The following is a 20,497-nucleotide window of genomic DNA, read 5'->3' on the forward strand; positions in this document are numbered from 1 at the left end:
TACCTGTAGGAAGATGTTCTTCTGGTGTGGACTGGTGGACAGGAGAGAAGCTTGTCCAAGTCTTACAAGGACACTAATTAATATTCCTATGCAGAGCATTGGCCAGTGGTACACGAAGGCCCAATGTATACAGAAATAATGGCCATTCTGGGACATTACAGAAGAAAGAATCACAATATACGAAGAGGTCCAGAGAACCCTCAAAGAGGAAAGTACAGATGTCAGAAGCATCCATTTCATCATATAATAATGTTACATCCACTAATTTATTATTATAATGGCAAATGTGACTATTAATACAAGGCTTTTCCCTCCCCCGACTTTCAGCAGTTTCTGCGCCGGAGTCTCAAAAGGAGAACCCGGCCTTACTGGTAAGATACATGCTAGTACTAAATATAGTACACATCCCCTCCAGGCAGCTTCACTTACTTTCAGCAGAAGATAAAGATCTGAATGGGAGACATGAATGTGAGTAAAAATATCAATGTTGACAGATCTAAAGAGAAGGCACTCTGTCTGCATCCATCATTGTGTGAACACAGCCTAAGGCTACATGCACACTAACATATGTATGTACGAGTCCATGAGAAAACAGCATGGCCAGTATATGGTGATATGTGTGTCCCATCCATAATGAACAAGAAAAGAACCAGACTCGCAGCTCCCTACACTGACCTATGATACTACATGAACGAGTGCAGGGGGCCATAAGAAAATCATGTATCAGTATGCTGGCTGTTGAAAACACATTAGAACACTAACAAAGAACACGTTGGTGTGTATGGAGCCTAAGACATGCACCTAGGTATGTACCAAGGTATGTACTGCACACAGCCCATCAGGACAGCTTCTCTGCTGATGTATAAGTGAATAATAAGACGTCTGTGGAAGGAGCAGCCCCCAATGCTGGCTATTTAGGAATGTTATTAACACAGTACACGTGACAAACTATTAGCTCCATACAGTAGATGTATCTTATATGATTCTTCGGTACATCGGCCCCCTATGGAAATAATGAATATTTTTTACTGTTAGAGCTTATCTGGCACATTTCACTTGTTAGGTTGGATCTGTCCTTTACCCACTTCTGCTGCCAGCAATGTGATTGATTAATAAGGAACAGACCCAGCCCTTTGCCTGCGAGTGTGCTTTGTACACCTTCTGTATGAGGTTACCTGAGGTATCTTCACACTGTCCAAGGTGAGTTTAAAGCACTTTACTATAGACTATGTTATAGTGAGCATTTCACAATGTACCGCTTTCTTTCATGTAAATAGTAATGTGCTATGAAGCTTATTTGCCATATTTTCTGAAGTGTAAGAATCAAAATCTATATTTACCACAATCATATTCTATATTTTACTCCATTTTAGTCCATTTGGCTCCTCAGCATTGAGTCTGCATGTTTTGTGCTCTATATGGGTCACTTATGCAGCTAGTAATAGCCTGTTCTCAAATTGGTAAAAAAGCTATATGGGGAACTCTGGAATAATTACCCCCCGACCGACCACTTTTCCCCTTCTCCCCGGAAGACCCCGACCGACTGACTCCGCCCTGAAAACAGTAGTATGCCCCATTGTGGCCCTTGCACACAGTATTATGTCCCATAGTCACCCCTGCACACAACATTATGCCGCATTGTAGCCCCTGCATACAGCATTATGCCGCATAGTGGCGCCTGCACAGTATTGTTCTCCATAGCAGCCCCTGCACAAAGTATACCCGTTAGTGGCTTTTGCACACAGTATTATGCCACGTTGTGGACCACCCATGTACAATTACTATATTCTGGGATCTTTTCATACCCCAGAGTATAATAATTCGGAGACCCAGGGGAGGATACAAATATAAAAAATAATGTTACTTACCTTTCCTGGGCTCCGGCGCACGTTCTGGCAAATTTAAGCACAGGTAATAGCAACAACACAGCAACATATGTTTGTGCCTTATTAGTTAATACTGGTAAGTGCTCTATGAATCTGTATCACTGTGACAAATACAGTATATCAAATACATTATTTTATTTCCTGTTATCTACTATAAAATCAAACAGGGGGACTATGGAGGACTTTTCGGTATGGAAAAGATTTTCCCTCCTTGTTCTGGGGCACAGTCCAAAAATCTAGAAAGGAAAATTGCTGCTTGAATGATCTTTGAAAAGGTAACCTGGGAGGGACCTTGACAATCCATCAAGGTTGCAAAATGATTTCTAAGTCCACTAGTTTAGTTCTTTTGATATTTGATACATTTTTATATTTTATGAATAATTGTATTCGCATCATTGTTATATTCACATCATGTTCAGGGAGAACTATTAGAAATAGTGACATTGAGTATGTGGTTAGTAGGATACTGCCATACACGTACACAGAAAAAGAAAGGGGATAAAAAAATCCCAAAAAGGTTGAAGAATACTCAGCATATAACAGAATATACAAAAATAGCTTTTATTTATGAAAAATTCACATCACTTAAAATAGACACATAGGACACCGTATTCCACAAATAGGGTAACCGACAGGTACGAGACGTACTATAGCATAATAAATGTCAGAAGGTGATAACATCATAAATTTATAGCTGTTCAAAATACATCCCCTCTATACAGACTAAATAATCTATCACATAAATACCCTCAAACAGAGGGAATGCATAGATGAGATGTACTAGAAGTAGCAACAGAAAGCTATGTATGTCTAAGGGAATGAATCAAACAAGTATATAAGACAAGTGTCGAGTAGTGAAGAAAAACTCCATTACTATAGAGAATGTAAGAGACCTCCATGCATACAAAGCATCTTTAGCAATACTGTAATCAAACCAAGACACAAAGTATCTTACCCATTGCTAGAGTAGTGAAGCACACACTTCCGTAGCTGCAGGCACCCTAACCCGACGCGCGTTTCGGCACCCCCGGAAGAAGGCTGGTCACGTGCCGAAACGCGCGTCGGGTTAGGGTGCCTGCAGCTACGGAAGTGTGTGCTTCACTACTCTAGCAATGGGTAAGATACTTTGTGTCTTGGTTTGATTACAGTATTGCTAAAGATGCTTTGTATGCATGGAGGTCTCTTACATTCTCTATAGTAATGGAGTTTTTCTTCACTACTCGACACTTGTCTTATATACTTGTTTGATTCATTCCCTTAGACATACATAGCTTTCTGTTGCTCCTTCTAGTACATCTCATCTATGCATTCCCTCTGTTTGAGGGTATTTATGTGATAGATTATTTAGTCTGTATAGAGGGGATGTATTTTTGAACAGCTATAAATTTATGATGTTATCACCTTCTGACATTTATTATGCTATAGTACCTCTCCGTACCTGTTGGTTACCCTATTTGTGGAATATGGTGTCCTATGTGTCTATTTTAAGTGATGTGAATTTTTCATAAATAAAAGCTATTTTTGTATATTCTGTTATATGCTGAGTATTCTTCAACCTTTTTGGGATTTTTTATCCCCTTTCTTTTTCTTGGAATATTGTGCATGGTTGGGATACGCTTTGTATTATGGGGTAGATATATGAGAGTTAGATATGTGTATTTGATGGTTACATAACTCTCTTGTGCTATGCGTTTTCTATATTCATACACGTACACAGCTGTGTATGCAAGTCATTTATATCATGTATAGGTTGTATTGATGTGCTTAGTATAAATTGAACTGAACAGCATAGTTGAGACATAGGTTCAGCTATTAAAGTCTATATGGGTACACCACCGTGTACAGTAAGAAGAATACTGGCACATTTGTGCATTTATGTTATGGCCACAAGTCCTGTCTTCAGTGTGGGCTTAGAGACCCAAAATGACATCATCAAAAGGATCCATCATGCTGTGTCTACAGGTTATTTGGCCCACAGTTAGGTCAGGACCTGTGGTCATAAAACAGATACAGAAATGAACCCATATTACAATCATCTAAAACTGACCTAAGGGTTGACTGTTGTATCAGTGTCAGCAATTAACCAGATATTAATTGGATTGGATCTTAGCAAAAGTATCTAAAACCTAAAAAATACCCCATGCTATTCTAAGGGCTAGTTCACACGGGGATCCACGTGTACACATTCCATCACAGCTGCCGCGATGGGATGCCGGTGCAGTGCTCCCGTCGCGGCTTTCCTCTCCGGATTAGGCCCAAATGAATGGGCCTAGTTCAGAGGGTGGTGTTGCAAGGCGGACGTCCACGGCTGAATCAGTTGCAGAATCCGCCTGAAGAAAGGGCAGCTTGCTTCTTTTTTCTGCAAGCGGGAACAAACTGCTCGGAAAAAGGAAATGGCTGTCTCCCATTTCAATGGGAGGCGTTTGTTTTAGCAGGATTTTGACGTGGATTCTGCCTCAAAGTCCTGACCATTTTGCCCAGTGTGAACTAGCCCTTACACTGCCACTCCAGTGGATCCCTCCTATGCTAAGACAGCGTGAATCTCCTCAGCTAAGCTCATATCAATCCTGTATAAGTAACCTTTGTACTATTAACCTGTGTATAGCCAACCATAAAAGAAAGCAAAGGTTTAGAGCGAATTATACATTTGGTGTAAACAGTGAGCTGCAGGAATGGGGAGAAGTAGACTGCAAGACTGCTGACTGCCAATGATTCATGGACAATGAGCTACGATAGAAGATAGAATCATGGTATAATACATAACAGCAGGGCCGCTGATAGGCCAGTATTACTGCTACTGGCGTCAGGGGCCTGGCCAAATTGAAAAATGGGGGGCGCCCGGTTTTGGACCGCCACCGCGTGCTGACCCCTTGCGCCCGCAGCAGTCATTATACGGTATGTCCGATTTCAACTCAGATCTGCGTCCAGAGGACGCAGATCTGAGTTGAACACATACGTGGCTGAAGCGAGGAGCTGACACAGGTCAGCTCCTCGCTTCGCCGCTGCACGCCTCTCTCGCTGACTCATATGCGGCTGAAGCGAGGAGCTGACACAGGTCAGCTCCTTTCTTCGCCGCTGAATGCCGCCTACTGGCTGTGTAGACGCGATGTGATGACGCTGTGTAGACGCATCTACAACTGTGCGCCAGTCAGGGAGAGAGGCGCGGAGAGTAGCGTGGGAATGAGGAAAAGGTAAGTTTAATGTGGAACGTGAATCTGGGGGCAGATGAAGGAGAGGACGGCATGACACTGGGGGCAGAGATGGAGAGGACGACATGACACTGGGGGCAGAGATGGAGAGGACGGCGTGACACTGGGGGCAGAGATGGAGAGGACGGCGTGACACTGGGGGCAGAGATGGAGAGGACGGCATGACACTGGGGGCAGAGATGGAGAGGACGGCATGGCACTGGGGGCAGAGATGGAGAGGACGGCATGACACTGGGGGCAGAGATGGAGAGGACGGCATGACACTGGGGGCAGAGATGGAGAGGACGGCATGACACTGGGGGCAGAGATGGAGAGGATGGCATGACACTGGGGGCAGAGATGGAGAGGATGGCATGACACTGGGGGCAGAGATGGAGAGGATGGCATGACACTGGGGGCAGAGATGGGGGACATGAATCTGGGGGCAGAGATGTGGAGACATGAATCTGGGGACAGAGATGGGGGACATGAATCTGGGGGCAGAGATGGAGTGGACATGAATCTGGGGGCAGAGATGGAGTGGACATTAATGTGGGGGCAGAGATGTGGGGACATTAATCTGGGGGCAGAGATGGAGGGGCATGAATCTGGGGGCAGAGATGGAGGGACATGAATCTGGGGGCAGAGATGGAGGGGACATGAATCTGGGGGCAGAGATGGGGGACATGAATCTGGAGACAGAAATGGAGGGGACATGAAACTGGGGGCAGAGATGGAGGGGGGACATGAAACTGGGGGAAGATGAAGGGTGTATATGAAGCTGGTGGAGAGATAGAGGGGGACATATAATTTACGGGTGACTGTAGGAGGATTATACTGTGTGCGGGCACATGAAAAATGAATGAGAATGGGTGGAGTCAACATAAAAGTGGGCAGGGCTAAATTTGCTGTGGCACGCAGAGCGCGCGGCACATTTTGTCCCTCTTTTGGTTCTTCAAAAGTTGGGAGGTATGGGTACAGGGGGCAATGGAAAGATGTTAGAAGGTGGACGGGGGGGGGATTGTTGGGGCATCGGGTGTGTGGCACTGTGGAGAGGGAACTGGGGCAATAATATATAATATATAAGTTTTTAGCTGGAGAACTACAAAACACACAATACCTCCAAAGGTATGTGTGTTTTGTATTAATAATGATGTAGGCCGCTATGCTACTAGCATGTTTGGGGGTGGGACTTTCACTTTAAAGGAGTGTTCACATTGCGTTTTTGGCCTCCCTTGCCGGGATACGTTGGTAACCAGTCACAATCAGCTCCCCACTTATCCCTGCACGGAGAACTGCAGGCCCCCCTTTTTTTTCAATGGCCAGTTCTTCGTGCAGGGATAAGTTGACAGCTGATTCTGACTGGTTACCAACGTATCCCGGCAAGGGAGGCCAAAAACACAATGTGAAAAAGCCCTGAGGATTTATTAGGAGGGCTCTTATAAATGGTGTTGGCTCTCTATAGGGGCTGTCACACGTAGCAGATTGTACCTGCAAATAGAATCTGATTAAGCCTTGTAATGCTGCTAAATAAAGGGAAATATAATACATAATTGGTATGTCGCAAAATAAAGTAGTTTTAAAATGGGGGGGGGTCAGACACTTAGGCTGTATGGGGCCCCAAAATTCCTGATGGCGGCCCTGCATAACAGCAGCATCTATTCAATAGCTTGTTGCATTTACATTATCATATTTTTCTTAGGGTTACTTCTTCTGGGTGATGAGTTACTCTCCACCTGTCGGTATAAAACCAAAGAAGTGTAACATCAAAGGGCGTGTTTCTGACCTCCCAGGGATGGCGATAACCTTTCCATCTCATATTCCAAAATAGACATACTGATAGGGAAAAATGTACATCATGAGCTCTGTGTGGGGCTCACAATCTACATTAAAAAAGAAAATTTTTTTTTTTACCCCCACACAGTATAACACCCTCTTTCCTGGCCCCCACAAGGAATAACGTCCCATTTACAAACACTATAATGTCCCATAGTGGCCATTTACACAGTATAATGTCTCATCAAGACCCCTTCACATATTATAATGTCCCACAGTAGCCACTACACACACACAGTGTTTGGTGCAAATTTTTGTGATTCACCATCCACAAATTATTATTATACTCGAGCAGAGTAGAGGCCCGGGGAAGAGGATCAAACATAAACAGCCTTGTTCACCTCGCCATTGCTCTGTCATTATGTGCCAGCCTGACCCACGTGATGTCTGTGACGTCATTGAAGAGAACCAGAGCCAAGAACCCAGGAGAGGTGATTAATGCTAGTTTTTTTATGTTTAATCACCTCCCCTGGGAATCCAATCATTATACTCTGAGGTCTGAAGAGAGCAGTTTCAGCAGTTTCAGTTCGATGTGTTTGGTCCAAACAAAACCGCCAGACGAACCTTGTGAGATTCTGCCCAACAGCCCTACTTACCAATCCCCCTCCTGCCCATATCCGCCTCTGTTCCCCATACGTTCCATATCATATCCCTTTCAGTGACGTCTTGATTCTCAGAGTCAGAGACGTGATGCGGAACGTACAGGACCCCCTAGAGCGCTTAAAGGGAAGCCGAAATGGCCGTGGGCAGGAGCAGAGATCAGAAAGTAAATAGGGCCTGTTAAAAAAAACAGCAGGGGCCAACTGGGCACCCTAAGGTCACAGGCCCGCTAGCTGCTGCTACAGTGGGAACTGGGAAGAGTGCCGTGTTATGGGCCGGTCATCCTGCTTGAGCTATAAAAATTCCCCATGCGGAACCTCTTGGCATCCATCCGATGGTCCCTCTTATATCACCTTGTGGTTCTCTGCCCTCTTTCTCTGGCATTCTGGTACCTCTCTACAGTTATTGCCACTCCTATTACCTTTTTCCATAATATTGCTATAGCTGAAAAGTGGTATCAGTGGTATTTGTAATGGTAAGGGCATGGCCAGTTCTTTTTCACTGATGACCTGACCTAAGCATATGGGACCCCCACTAGTGAGCAGTTTAAGGGGCCTATGAGCATCTTGCCCCCCTCCCCTATTGTTTACATGGCACACTGTATGCTTTATTTCACAATGTAGTATAATAACAGCATGGTTCTCTTCACTGGTTCTGGGGGACAAGTCTGTAAATTCTGTACATCAGACGTCCACTATGAAACAAACAGCAAGCAATGTAAACAGGGAAGGGGTCACATGGCTCAGCACCTTCAAAAAGCTGATCAGAGCGGGTCCTGGGTGTCAGCCCCCGCTGTTCTCTTACTGATAGCCTTTTCTGAGTATAGGTTATCTGGATACACTTTTAATGCAAGGTATACAGTATCACTATTGCTTCCTTAAACAATATCAATTAAATATCAATTAAAATTTTGCTTATTTGTATCCTGTCTTAGGTCACAGTAAAATCCTATCATGTGGATCCCTCTGCTGGTGATAGTAGTTCTAGTTCTCTTCTACAGATGGCACCTACAGAGTCAGATCCTAGAGAATCTCTCAGATAAATACGTCTTCATCACTGGATGTGACAGTGGATTTGGAAATGTGTTGGCAAAGCAGCTGGACAAACGTGGAATAAAGGTTCTTGCGTCTTGTCTGACAAAGAAAGGGGCCGAAAATCTGAAGAAAGAAGCATCAAGTCGATTACAAACAGTAATACTAGACTTAGCTGATGGTGAGAGTGTGAGCTCTGCTGCCAAGTGGATTGCCAATATTGTTGGAGATCATGGTAATTAAAATATATAAATATGTAAAACAAATGGTGCACGTTCAAAGATCCAAGCCAAAAACCTCCTATCCACAGCGAAATAAAAAAGACAGCACTTAAAAACAGCAAATATATATATATATATATATATATATATATATATATATATATATATATTCGGTAGTGGCCCCATAAGAATTGTCCAGTTTTGCACTGGTGTATTTTGTATATCATTTGTGTTTCTCCATAAGTGTCACCTGATCATGTGTATCTCAGTGAAACCTTTGTCATCAACAGCTCCCTGCCCCTTTAAAACAAACCTGCAACAGTGAAGAAAGATGGCTTGGTTGTTATGGAAACCTGGAGTAAAGCTCTGATGTGTGATACTGTGTGCTGAGCTGTGTATCTAATCCCCTGATGTGTGATACCGTGTGCTGATCTGTGTATCTAATCCCCTGATGTGTGATGGTGTATGCTTAGCTGTGATTCTAATCCTGTGATGCGTGATATTGTGCTGAGGTGTGTATCCAATCCTCTGATGTGTGATACTGTGTACTGAGCTGTATATCCAATCCTCTGATGTGTGTTGGTGTATGCTGAGCTGTGTATCTAATCCTCTGATGCGTGTCTCAGTTTGGATATCAGTGTTGGATTATGTATGTGGAGGGACCTTTGTATGGCAGTTGGAATATGAGTGAAAAACTTGAAGTTTTGTATTGGTTAATACAGGTCATTGTTTTGGGAGTATTGTATCTCAGGAACTGACACCCGATGCATCTGTGTGCCAAATTTGGTGAAGATCGCAAACAAATAGACAGACTGACAGACAGAGACAGAAACCTATATATATATATATATATATATATTATTAATTACAATAAGCCAAAAAATTTACTACGTACACTTAATCCACTCTATGTCCCATGAATCATATCTAAAATTATACAAAGTGCCTTTAAATCTTTGCTAAAGAGCAACCGGGTTTTAGGGTCGTTTTACATGCGCTGGCCTGGCAGGCAATGACCGTAGACTATTGTCTTAAAAAAAGAAAAACATTCAATAGTGCAAATCATGTAGTAAATTTTTTATTAGAGATGAGCCAACAGTGAAATATTCTATATTCGTTATTCGTTTCGAATAGCCCCTCAATATTCCACTATTCGAATGAATATCGAACCCCATTATAGTCTATGGGGAAAAATCGTTTGTTTCAGGGGAACCCACAATTCAACTCAGGAGGGTCACTAAGTCCACTATGACACCTCAGCAAATGATGCCAACACCTCTGCAATGCAACTGGGACAGCAGGGGAAGCATGTCTGGGGGCATCTAACAAGCATAAGTCACAGTTTTACCCCACTATCACAGCCTATCAACTACACACTTTCCACACTCAAAAAACCACTATGAAAGTGGAAAAATACCTGGAAATCTTCTTTCCTCCCCAATTGGATGGACAGAAACCCAAATTTTAAGCTAAAGAAACATTACCAAGCAACTCTTTAAATCACGTTGCCCATGACAACAACCACAGATAGGAATAGGCAATGGGAAATCCAACAGTGCCCACCCTTAACAGTCAGTGTGGATGTGTGTGTGTGTGTGTGTGTGTGTGTGTGTGTGTGTGTGTGTGTGTGTGTGTGTGTGTGTGTGCGCGCGATGTGGTAAGACCTTCCAAAATTCACTTTTCTGGCCCTTAACGTGAGCCCTTCCAAATTAAGTTAGAGGCCCTTAAGCTGAGCTACCAGCAGAGATTGAGGCCCTTTAGGTGACTTCAGCCTCTTACCAGCAGAGTTTTAGGCCCTTTAAGTTAATTCAGCCTTGCACCAGCAGTGTTTTTGGCCCTTGAGGTTTGTTCAGCCTTGCACCAGCAGTGTTTTTGGCCCTTGGAGTGAGTAGAGCATTGCACCAGCAGTGTTTTTGGCCCTTAGAGTGAAGAGAACCTTGCATCAGCAGTGTTTTTGGCCCTTAGAGTGAGTAGAGCCTTGCACCAGCAGTATTTTTGGCCCATGAGGTTAGTTGAGCCTTGCACCAGCAGTGTTTTTGGCCCTTGAGGTTTGTTCAGCCTTGCACCAGCAGTGTTTTTGGCCCTTGGAGTTAGTAGAGCATTGCACCAGCAGTGTTTTTGGCCCTTAAAGTGAGAAGAGCCTTGCATCAGCAGTGTTTTTGGCCCTTGGAGTGAGTAGAGCATTGCACCAACAGTGTTTTTGGCCCTTGGAGTGAGTAGAGCATTGCACCAACAGTGTTTTTGGCCCTTGGAGTGAGCAGAGCATTGCACCAGCAGTGTTTTTGGCCCTTGGAGTGAGTAGAGCATTGCACCAGCAGTGTTTTTGGCCCTTGGATTGAGTAGAGCATCGCACCAGCAGTGTTTTTGGCCCTTGGAGTGAGTAGAGCATTGCACCAGCAATGGGCCCGTCTGATGTTGCGTGACATGTGCTGGTGCAAGGCGGGAACGGCACAACAGGCGAAGTAGTGATGGCTAGGAACAGCCTAGCGAGGTGCCGCACTTCCCATCAGGTCACGGAAGGCTTGAGTTTCCACAAGCCGGAACGGCAACGTTTCCTGGGCCAGGAGTTTGGAAATGTGCGCGTTTAAGGCTTGTGCACGTGCGTGGGTAGCGCTGTATTTTTGCCTGCGCTCAAATGTCTGGGAGATGGTGGGTTGCTGGGAAGGGGTGCATGATGGTGCAGGAGAAGGAGCTGAGGCAGGAAAAGGGGAGGATGAGGGAGAAGTCTCCAAAGTGGCGGAGGCAGATGTGGAGGTGTCCTGGCTGCTGGTCTGGACTGCAGCGCCAGCACTGGCAACAGTGGGAGAGGCAGTGGCAGCAACGCTGGATGACGATTGTCCTGCATTTGCTCTCTGCCACTGAGCCCAGTGCTTGCTTTCCAAATGACGGCACATGGCAATGGTCGTAAGGTTGCTCTTTTAAGAGCCCCACTCAGTTTCGAGTTGCAAAGTGTGCAAACCGCACTATATTTCCCCTCCGCACATACATTGAAAAATCTTCACACCACCGAAGACCATGGCCTCGATGTGGGTGTTTTTCTAGGCTAGCTATAATAGGGAACATTTTGGGCTTTGCTGGCTGTGGCCTGGCTTCGGTGAAGCAGCTGTCCTCTGCCTCTGGACATGCCTCTGCCTCTAGCCACCCTCTTTGGTGCTGCACTTCCCTCCACATCTACACTGCTTTCCCCGCTTGACATCCCCCCTGTCCAGGTCGGGTCAGTGTCCTCATCATCCACCACCTCCTCTTCTCCTCTTCCAATTCCTCTCTCGCCTCCTCCTCCTGCACACTGACCATGCCAACAAGCTGCCCTGATGGCAACTGTGTCTCGTCATCGTCATCACATAGGGCGGGTTGCTGTTCAACAACAACAACAGGAGATGGCGGATGCTCCAGTGTTTGGGCATCAGGACACAGAAACTCATCTGTTAGGTCCTGGCATTCGGGAAGTGGTGGGACAGAGAGAGGGACAGTGAAAGGACCCGAAAACAGCTCCTGGGAGGTGGGAAAGGTGGGATTACTCTGCTGGGAAGATTGGGCATGTTGTGAGGAAGGAGGACCAGACTGTTGGGTAGGAGGAGGAGTTGAGGTAGAGGCTGACTGGCTGGTGGAGAATGTGCTGGAAGCATTGTCCGCCAGCCATTGTAACACCTCGGGCCTGGTTAGGGTTGTACTCTGCACCCTACTTAATGTCGCCATCAAGCCGGGGACTGTGGGGAAGCGCAATGCTTGCTGCCAAAGAGCAGTAGGCACGGGAGACGCTGTTGGTTGACCGCAACCTTGCTCCCCATCTGCATTTCCATGCCCCTGTCCTTGTCCCTGTCCCTTTACGCTAGCCTTACGCATTTTTAGATGTATAGTAATGCGATTTTTATGGTGTATACACAGTGGAAAGCTGGGTTGAGCATATATAGCCGGACTGAATTGCTCTGTATCCCTGTTAGGTGTTTGAGGGGAAACACAGTGGAAAGCTGAGTTGAGCGTATATAGCTGGACTAAATTGCTCTGTATCCCTGTTAGATGTTTGGGGGGACACCCCGTGGAAAGCTGGGTTGAGTGTATATAGCTGGACTGAATTGCTCTGTATCCCTGTTAGGTGTTTGGGGGGACACCCCGTGGAAAGCTGGATTGAGCGTATATAGCTGGACTGAATTGCTCTGTATCCCTGTTAAGTGTTTGGGGGGACACCCTGTGGAAAACTGGGTTGAGTGTATATAGCCGGACTGAATTGCTCTGTATCCCTGATATTCTATTCAGTTTTTCCCTGCCTACTAGAAGCTAATCCCTCTCTAGCCCTCAGTGGCTCTCTCTCTCCCTATCTCTCACCGCAAATGTGACTAAGATGGTGGCCGCTATTCTTATAAATCCGAGGTCACATGTTTTCGGCAGCCAATGGGTTTTTTCAATGCCTACATTGAAAAAGCGCGCCAGGGGAGGTGGGAGCACATACGAATTTTTACTGCGTTTGCCGCGTGGTAATCGATTGGAACGGCCTAATATTCGATCAAATACCTATTAGCGTTCGCTCATCACTATTTTTTATTAAGTAAATTGTTAACCAGTTATCTCCAATGTTTTTCAGGGTTATGGGGTCTTGTGAACAATGCTGGTTTTGGATTTGCATTTGGTCCTAATGCCTGGCAAACAAGAGCAGATGTTGCTAAGGTGTTGAATATCAATTTAGTGGGACTCTATGACATGACAGTGCAATTGTTACCTCTCATCATAAAGGCAAAGGGGCGAATTGTCAATACTTCAAGCTGTGGAGGAAGACTATCTTCAGCTGGAGGAGGATATTCTCCATCTAAGTTTGGTGTTGAAGCTTTATCGGATAGTCTCAGGTAAACAATATCTATTTTCCTATGTTTTGCAAAATAGTAGGCAATAGAGAATAAATGAAAATATAAAATGACAACACAGTCAGTCACCCATTACAAAAATACAGTCAAAGGGTGCATTCACACTACGTAAACGGCAGCTTATTCTGAACGTAAAACACGTTCAGAATAAGCGGCGTATAAAGCAGCTCCATTCATTTCTATGGGAGCCGGCATACGAGCGCTCCCCATAGAAATGAATGGGCTGCTTCTTTCACTACGAGCAGTCCCATTGAAGTGAATTTCATTATACTGTTATACTGTTATACTATGTGTGGGGGTCACAGAGGAGCAGAAAGCTCTATAAAGCCCCATTCACCTGACCGTATTTTGCAGGTCTGTAATTGTCTGCAATTGTGGTTCTGCATATCATTAAGGTTAAATTGCCATGTTGGCACTTTGTGATAAATCAGTGGGTTTTGGGTTGCAGTTTGGGCACTCAGTCTCTAAAAGTTTCGCCATCACTGCCCTATGATCTGTACAAAGGCTGGGAGTGGGGTGCTGTAAACATTCCCTGTTGTCACTGATGTGATCCTGTGATATCTACCTCAAGCTAAATAAGCATGGAGTTATCTTCATTGTAGTTGAACTCAGGCTAAGTTCACATCTGCACGCAGTTTCTGTTTCCCAAGCGAACCCCCTGAACAGAAACCTAATCTGCATAAAAAAAATGGTTATCTTAGTAAACTCAAAGACCCCATAGACTATAATCGGGTCCGCATGGTTTCCACCCGAAAAGGGCAAAAAATGTAGAGATGGGAATGGAAACCCCGTATGGAGTGCAAGCGCAGATGTGAACTGAGTCTTATGAGAATATTGAGGTGCCAGTTAAGAAGTGATCTCTACAGAACAGGAAGTGTCAGCCTATTATGAGGCTCAGTGACCAAAGTGACTACTGCAGAACAGAAAGTTAGAAAAAAAAGCCTCCAAATACAAAAAATGTTTCAAAGACTTGTCATTCATTGTATTACCTGTAACAATCCTTAAGGATCACTTTAATGTTTTGCTCATGATAATGAAAATTTGTTATCATTACTTTGTAGATGTACATTTAGGCCACTGAAGCAATAATATATATGTCATCTTTCCTATGCAGAAGAGAGCTTCGATATTTTGGTGTGAAGGTTTCTATCATTGAACCAGGTACCTTTAAGACGGGATTGGGGGCAACAGAACCTCATTTGAAGAATCTAGAGCGCCTGTGGTCGAATGTTAATGCAGATATAAAAACTTATTACGGAGAACGGTATTATCAGCAATGTGAGTGAACATGTTCTTCTTTTCCGGGAAATATTTCAATCTTGGAGAACCTAGTAATATATCTGATATAGATGATTACTTTACAATAGATGTGTTTCATGCTTAAGTATATCAACATGTTGCCATCAATAACCTGTAGATGATTTCTATATTTTGCTTCTGCACACAGATGCCCAGGGCTTGGTGTCTATAACTGGCAGTGCCAGCACCAAACTCTACCATGTAACAGACTGTATGGAGCATGCCTTGACTGCAGTTCATCCTTGGACAAGATATTCTCCTGGATGGGACTGCAAACTTTTTTACCTTCCTTTATCTTACTTACCTACTGCCTTATCCGACTATCTGTTATGTCGACCAGCACCCAAACCTGCGAAAGCTTTGATGTAAACAATTTTATTCTTCTCACTATTTACAATGGTGCATTCTATATATACTACAGAACAATAGTACCAAAGTAATTTTCATTACTCTGATTATGGATTCCAATCAGATTATTTTTTATCTTAAAAATGTTCTGCCAACTAATTTAATATATAATATGTAACTGATTTTGCTAATCTAAAACATCTATGGGGTATGAGAAACTATCACTTTTATGTCTATACATCATCACCAAAAACCCTACATCTCTGAATCTTTAATGGGAGTCTGTCACCAGAGTGAAACATATGAGTGCTGCTGGGAACTTCCTGTGCTGGCAGGAAGCTCATTAGCATATGAATAAAAACAGACTTATTTAGAAACCACTGAGGCAATCCATATACTAAAGGTAGGTGTGGAATAGCATTTGTAAAGGCTATGCAAGGATGTGATTAGTTAAAAATAACTTTTCCCAATAATAGAGCCCCTTTAAACTAGCAACACAGTAAGGCCCAGGCCCCATGTGGCGTAAACGCTACAAAATGGCTGAAACGATGGCGGAAACTACATGGTTTTTGCCAGTCACACTGCAGAAAAATGTGCGCAGTGGAAATGCTGCAATTTCCAAAAAGGTCATGGTTTTGGAAATTGTAGCATGTCAATTGTACCTATAGAAACACTGGTGGTTTCCCTCTAGATATAATGGAAGCAGAAAGTCTGAGGAGGAAACCTCTGTGAACTTCCTGTAAAAAGTGCTGCAGGAAAAACCGCAATGCGCTAAGTGGGGCCTTAGCCTTATAGGTCAGGCTTACATAAATGGCTTAGGCTCAGGCTTAGCCATAAAAATGTGTTCCTCCATTGCTGAGATATTAATTTATTTCTCAATATGCAAATAAGTAGTCTGTAATACCGAGGGCTTTGTAGCTCCAAAGTGCTACACCCCACGGTGCTCTAATACGCCAGCATGAACACAAGAAAACATGTCCAGGTAAGATTTCAGCATAGCTCCCTGCCCTGTCACTCAGAAGGGAGTTGATAGGAAGATGTATTGGAGCAGTGTGGAGCATAGCAGGTTGAAGGAACAGCACTGCCCTCACTGCTCCAGACTACTCATTTGCATATTGTGAAATAAATTAATAATTCAACATTGGAAGCACAAATTTTCATGTGGGAAAAGGCGTTACATTAAGGTGAGTCTGACCTATCTCACTTGTAGACCTCTATGGAGCAGGGAGGGGTGGTGTCGGATTTTCCTGTCAGCTGGTTAATTGATTTATTACTTCACTCTGTGTAATAGCAGCCTCTTATCTACAAACATCATAGTATTAAAAGTGTTCAGAGTAGTAGAGTGTACAACCAGCAATTATACAGGGTGTCTTTTCAATCCCTTCTACATAGACTAATATGTAGAAAGTAATTTTGCCTGAAGAATGAAGAAGAGAGAGATTGTGTATTGTAGGCAGGCAAAGGGAAAGGTTGTGGAGGGAAGATACCTCCCGTTAAGATGGCTCCTCTCCACTAGGTAATGGACTGGAATCCATATCCGGGTTTTGGGTGTAATTATAGACCCGGGCTCAAAGCACTAGTCCTGGGTTTGGGTAGAGCCAAAGTTCGAGCCTTAACACTGACAGATAATGAGACACACCCTCCTCTCCTTCCTGCTTCTGATGGTTAAATGTGCGCTATAAACACTCTGACTGGTGAGCCTGTGGGACTGTTTTTTTTTTTGTCACAAAGACTGTGTTATGTTGCTGGACTCTTCTGCCACTTGGCTGAATTAAGCTGTGTTGTTTTGAGTTGCCTTATGTTGTTGAGAGCTGTTTGTGTTTGGACTTTGTGAAGTCCTCCCAATAAAGCACCAGTGTGAACTTGCAGAAAGTCCTCTGTGTCTTACTCGCCTGGTAACCAGATCCCCAAGGTCCCGAAGCTACATATGGTGGAGGAAGCAGGCAAACAAGTGTAGTTACTGGGCGCAACAGGCCTTCAAAATTCAGATTTTAGCTGTGTATGTCTTGGGTGAAGGCTGCTACTGCGTTAAAGGACAATACCAGAGCTGTACATGAGTTGGTCCAGAAGTTGGTGCTCTCTAATATGCAGCAGCAAGAGACAAATCGCTTGCTGATTGAGCAAATGACAGCGCTCCAGAAAATGGCGGCAGCACCGACAAGTGTACCTGTAGCCGCTCCTGTCAGTGATGTCCGGGAAAAGGTACGCACCTCATTAGAGAAAATGACTGCTGAAGACAACATGGAGGCTTACTTGACTATATTTGAGCGCCGTGCCGTGACTCCTACGCTACTGTCCAGGAGGCTAGGGTGAAGAAAGAGGAAGCCCTGAAAGTGCTAGGGGCTGGAGTAACGAGGGTCATGCCTAAGCAGAAAGCACAGTGTAAAATGCAATGCAAAACAAAAGACAAAATAGCATGGAGCCAGGGAGGACAACAAGTCCCAGCGAGAACACAATAGAGAAGGCGAGGTCGGACAAGCAGAGGGTTAAACCAGGATATCAAAATGAAGTGCCAAATCAGAAGACAAAAGAACAGTCAAATACGAGCCGGGTACACAGCAACTAATACACAGACTGAAAGAGACACAGACAGGATATCTGATCGAGCAGGAGACCAGGAAACAGAAAGTGAATGTCTGGCAAGGATACAAGCCTGGGTGGGGTTTAAATAACAGCAGAGAAAAACACACCCAAAACCTATGATGGCTAATGGCATAGAGTACTGAGAGTAGGGAAAAGATTAACCCTTAATCACCTAAGCGCAACCAACAGAACTCTTAACACGTCTCCCGGGGAGGCGCCGCGCAGCAAGGAGACCGCGGCGACTCCGTGTCCTGACAGTAGACTGGCAATTTGGTTTCTGATCTAGTGTGTAGCTACAGTGTCTACCAGGTAATCTGAAGCATACCACCGGAGTCACAGGATCACATAAATGTTAGAGAACTGATTCTCTATTATAACAAGGGCAGAATGTTTATGATGTACAGATTGGGCTAGGCTCATATCACATAATACGGAGACATGAACTGTATTGAAAAAAAATGTGATATGAACGTAATCTAACTAAATCACCAGTAAGAAAAATCAGATTATCAAGAGAGTGATACACATACAGTACATGTGAAGAGTTATTTTCTGTATCTATCGTATTGAGTTTAGTTTTTTATTTATTTATTTATTTATTGTACTTATGTATTTTGTTAAATTTTGTAGTCTGACTGTGTCTCTTGTCTATGTTAATTCACAATATACAGGCTAGTTTGCAGGTTATTAATTAGTCCAGGATGTTAATTCAGTTGAGGGTCCAGCTAATTCAAAGATCAGTTTATGGATATCATAATTCATGTTTTATAACTATCTGTGTACAAAAATAAGGTTGGGGAACCTGAACACATCTCTGATGTCAAACATGTGGATTGATAACATTCACAACAACCTCGAGTTACATATTTTTGGAAGGGATTACGGTTACATTTGCATGTTTCATATCCCTGGACTGGTAAAAAACCTTCTTCAACATTTCTCAGGCATATCATACCTGTATATAGCACTATGGATTTGGGGAATTTACTTAGCTGGCCCCAGTCAAAGGTGGAAGGTTCCAAGAAGAGGGCTGGGTTAGGAGTCCTATAAATGGGCCTGTTGCCTGTTCAACTTCCTACCAAACTCCACTGCCAGGCTTGTAAAAGGTGTGCTCTTTATTTTATTCACTTTTATTTTACATAATATTTGCTTTTATTTATATCTTTTATTATATATTTTTAAGCACTGTAATATGTGTGTATTAAATCTTAAAATTCAAACAAACATAAAAAAATACCCCAAACACTTACCTCACCCCATTCACCTGCTTTTCTTCTCTTCTCTCTGGAGCCTACAGGGAGCAGGTACAATGTAGTCACTACTCCTAGAGTAGAGACAGGCCAAATGGTGAAGCAGAGATCGGCCGACCAGAACAGTGCCCAGAATTTCGAGTTGTGTATAGGCAGCACACAGGTTGGTGGAAGGTGCTGGGTGCATGTTCTGTGTGAGGTTGACCACCTCCCCACAAATCACATGGACAAGAGGAAGTAGAATCGCACTCCAAAAATGGTTATGATTTTTTTTAATGCTGTACATAAATATTAGGTTTCGGGTTATTATCAGGCATTTATAATAATAGAAAGTAAAGAATGTGCATAGTAGCACGGTTGTTCAGTTTTGTGGAGACCATAATGGAGACATATACAGACAACAGTTTATGGGATAAGATAAGGTCCATAAGGTCACCAGACAGCCCTGAAATCACACACAGGAGACTACACTTAAGCATTCTTATGGACCTTGTAGCAACACACGTAGAAGGCGCACCAGCCCTACCTCCTTGGAATCTACCTGTTAGGAAACTGATGCAACAAATAACTCAGTAAGTCCTGGGCAACTAGGATCCCCAAGCGCTAAGGAAAAAACAGTCCTAGGTGTGCTATGCTCTCCTAACCAGAGCAGACCCAGGCCCTGGAGTTCTTCACCAGAGCTCCTGATTGTGGAACTGGACTTGGTAACAGTCCGAGGCCTGGATAAGCAACTGCCTAGAGAAGGGCAGTTGCCCAGTGAACCCCAAGTAGGAGGACCCAGAAGGACCCAGACACTAACCTTAGAGTGAAGTCCAATAGGATAGGAAGGAATGGAGTAGTAGATGAGCAGGAGGGTAATCCAGGGAATACATGCAGATACCCGAGGAGCAAATCCGTGGTCAAGCAAACCGGGTCGATTACTGGAGGTCATGTGGTAGCAGTAGGCAGAGGCAGAAGCGTAGTCAGGGAAGCCGGGTCATACACAGGAGGTCAGGAAGGTGTCAAATCAGGATCACGGAGGAGAGGTCTGTAAAGCAAGCCAGGTCAAACAATCCAGCAATGCATGATCAGGGACAGGAAGTAGGAGGCAGGAGACAGGAGACAGGGAAGCAGGAGAGACTTGTCGCTAGGGAGCTGATACCGTAGGGAAAACGAATAACCAGGGGAAGGCCAGGACCAGAATGAGGCCTAAATAGCCTCAGGCCTGCCGCTGATCCCCCTGACCCAGAAGTGCTGGCTCTGGCTCCAGGGGAAAACCGGAAACTCCACAAACTCCAGTGGAGGCCTCTGGCCTATCCTACTCCAGAACCAGCAGCCATCCCGGCGTTGGACACAGAGTGGGCCGGGAGCCTCCGCGCAGCACAGACCCCTGCCCGTTCTAAAACTACCTCTATGGACC

The 20,497-nt window shown here is 44.3% G+C and overlaps 1 protein-coding gene across 1 annotated transcript; it reads left to right on the plus strand.

The window, feature by feature from the left end:
* Window positions 1–1,159: 1,159 nt before the first annotated feature.
* LOC142195739 (retinol dehydrogenase 7-like) lies at window positions 1,160–16,077 on the plus strand. Its single transcript, XM_075265756.1, has 5 exons — window positions 1,160–1,200; window positions 8,445–8,776; window positions 13,342–13,600; window positions 14,733–14,896; window positions 15,066–16,077. The coding sequence occupies exons 2-5, from the start codon at window positions 8,464–8,466 to the stop codon at window positions 15,284–15,286; spliced, it is 957 nt and encodes a 318-aa protein (XP_075121857.1). The 5' UTR covers window positions 1,160–1,200; window positions 8,445–8,463; the 3' UTR covers window positions 15,287–16,077.
* The last annotated feature ends 4,420 nt before the right edge of the window (window positions 16,078–20,497 follow it).

Source organism: Leptodactylus fuscus, chromosome 2, assembly GCF_031893055.1.
Source record: "Leptodactylus fuscus isolate aLepFus1 chromosome 2, aLepFus1.hap2, whole genome shotgun sequence".
NCBI classification, from domain to species: Eukaryota; Metazoa; Chordata; class Amphibia; order Anura; family Leptodactylidae; genus Leptodactylus; species Leptodactylus fuscus.

What these genes read in the sequence shown, in the direction of transcription:
- LOC142195739 (XM_075265756.1), top strand. Translation starts at nt 8,464, where the DNA reads ATGTGGATCCCTCTGCTGGTGATAGTAGTTCTAGTTCTCTTCTACAGA. An exon ending in CAATATTGTTGGAGATCATG is followed by an intron (nt 8,777 to 13,341) that starts GTAATTAAAATA and finishes AATGTTTTTCAG; the next exon opens with GGTTATGGGGTCTTGTGAAC. An exon ending in AGAACGGTATTATCAGCAAT is followed by an intron (nt 14,897 to 15,065) that starts GTGAGTGAACAT and finishes TTCTGCACACAG; the next exon opens with ATGCCCAGGGCTTGGTGTCT.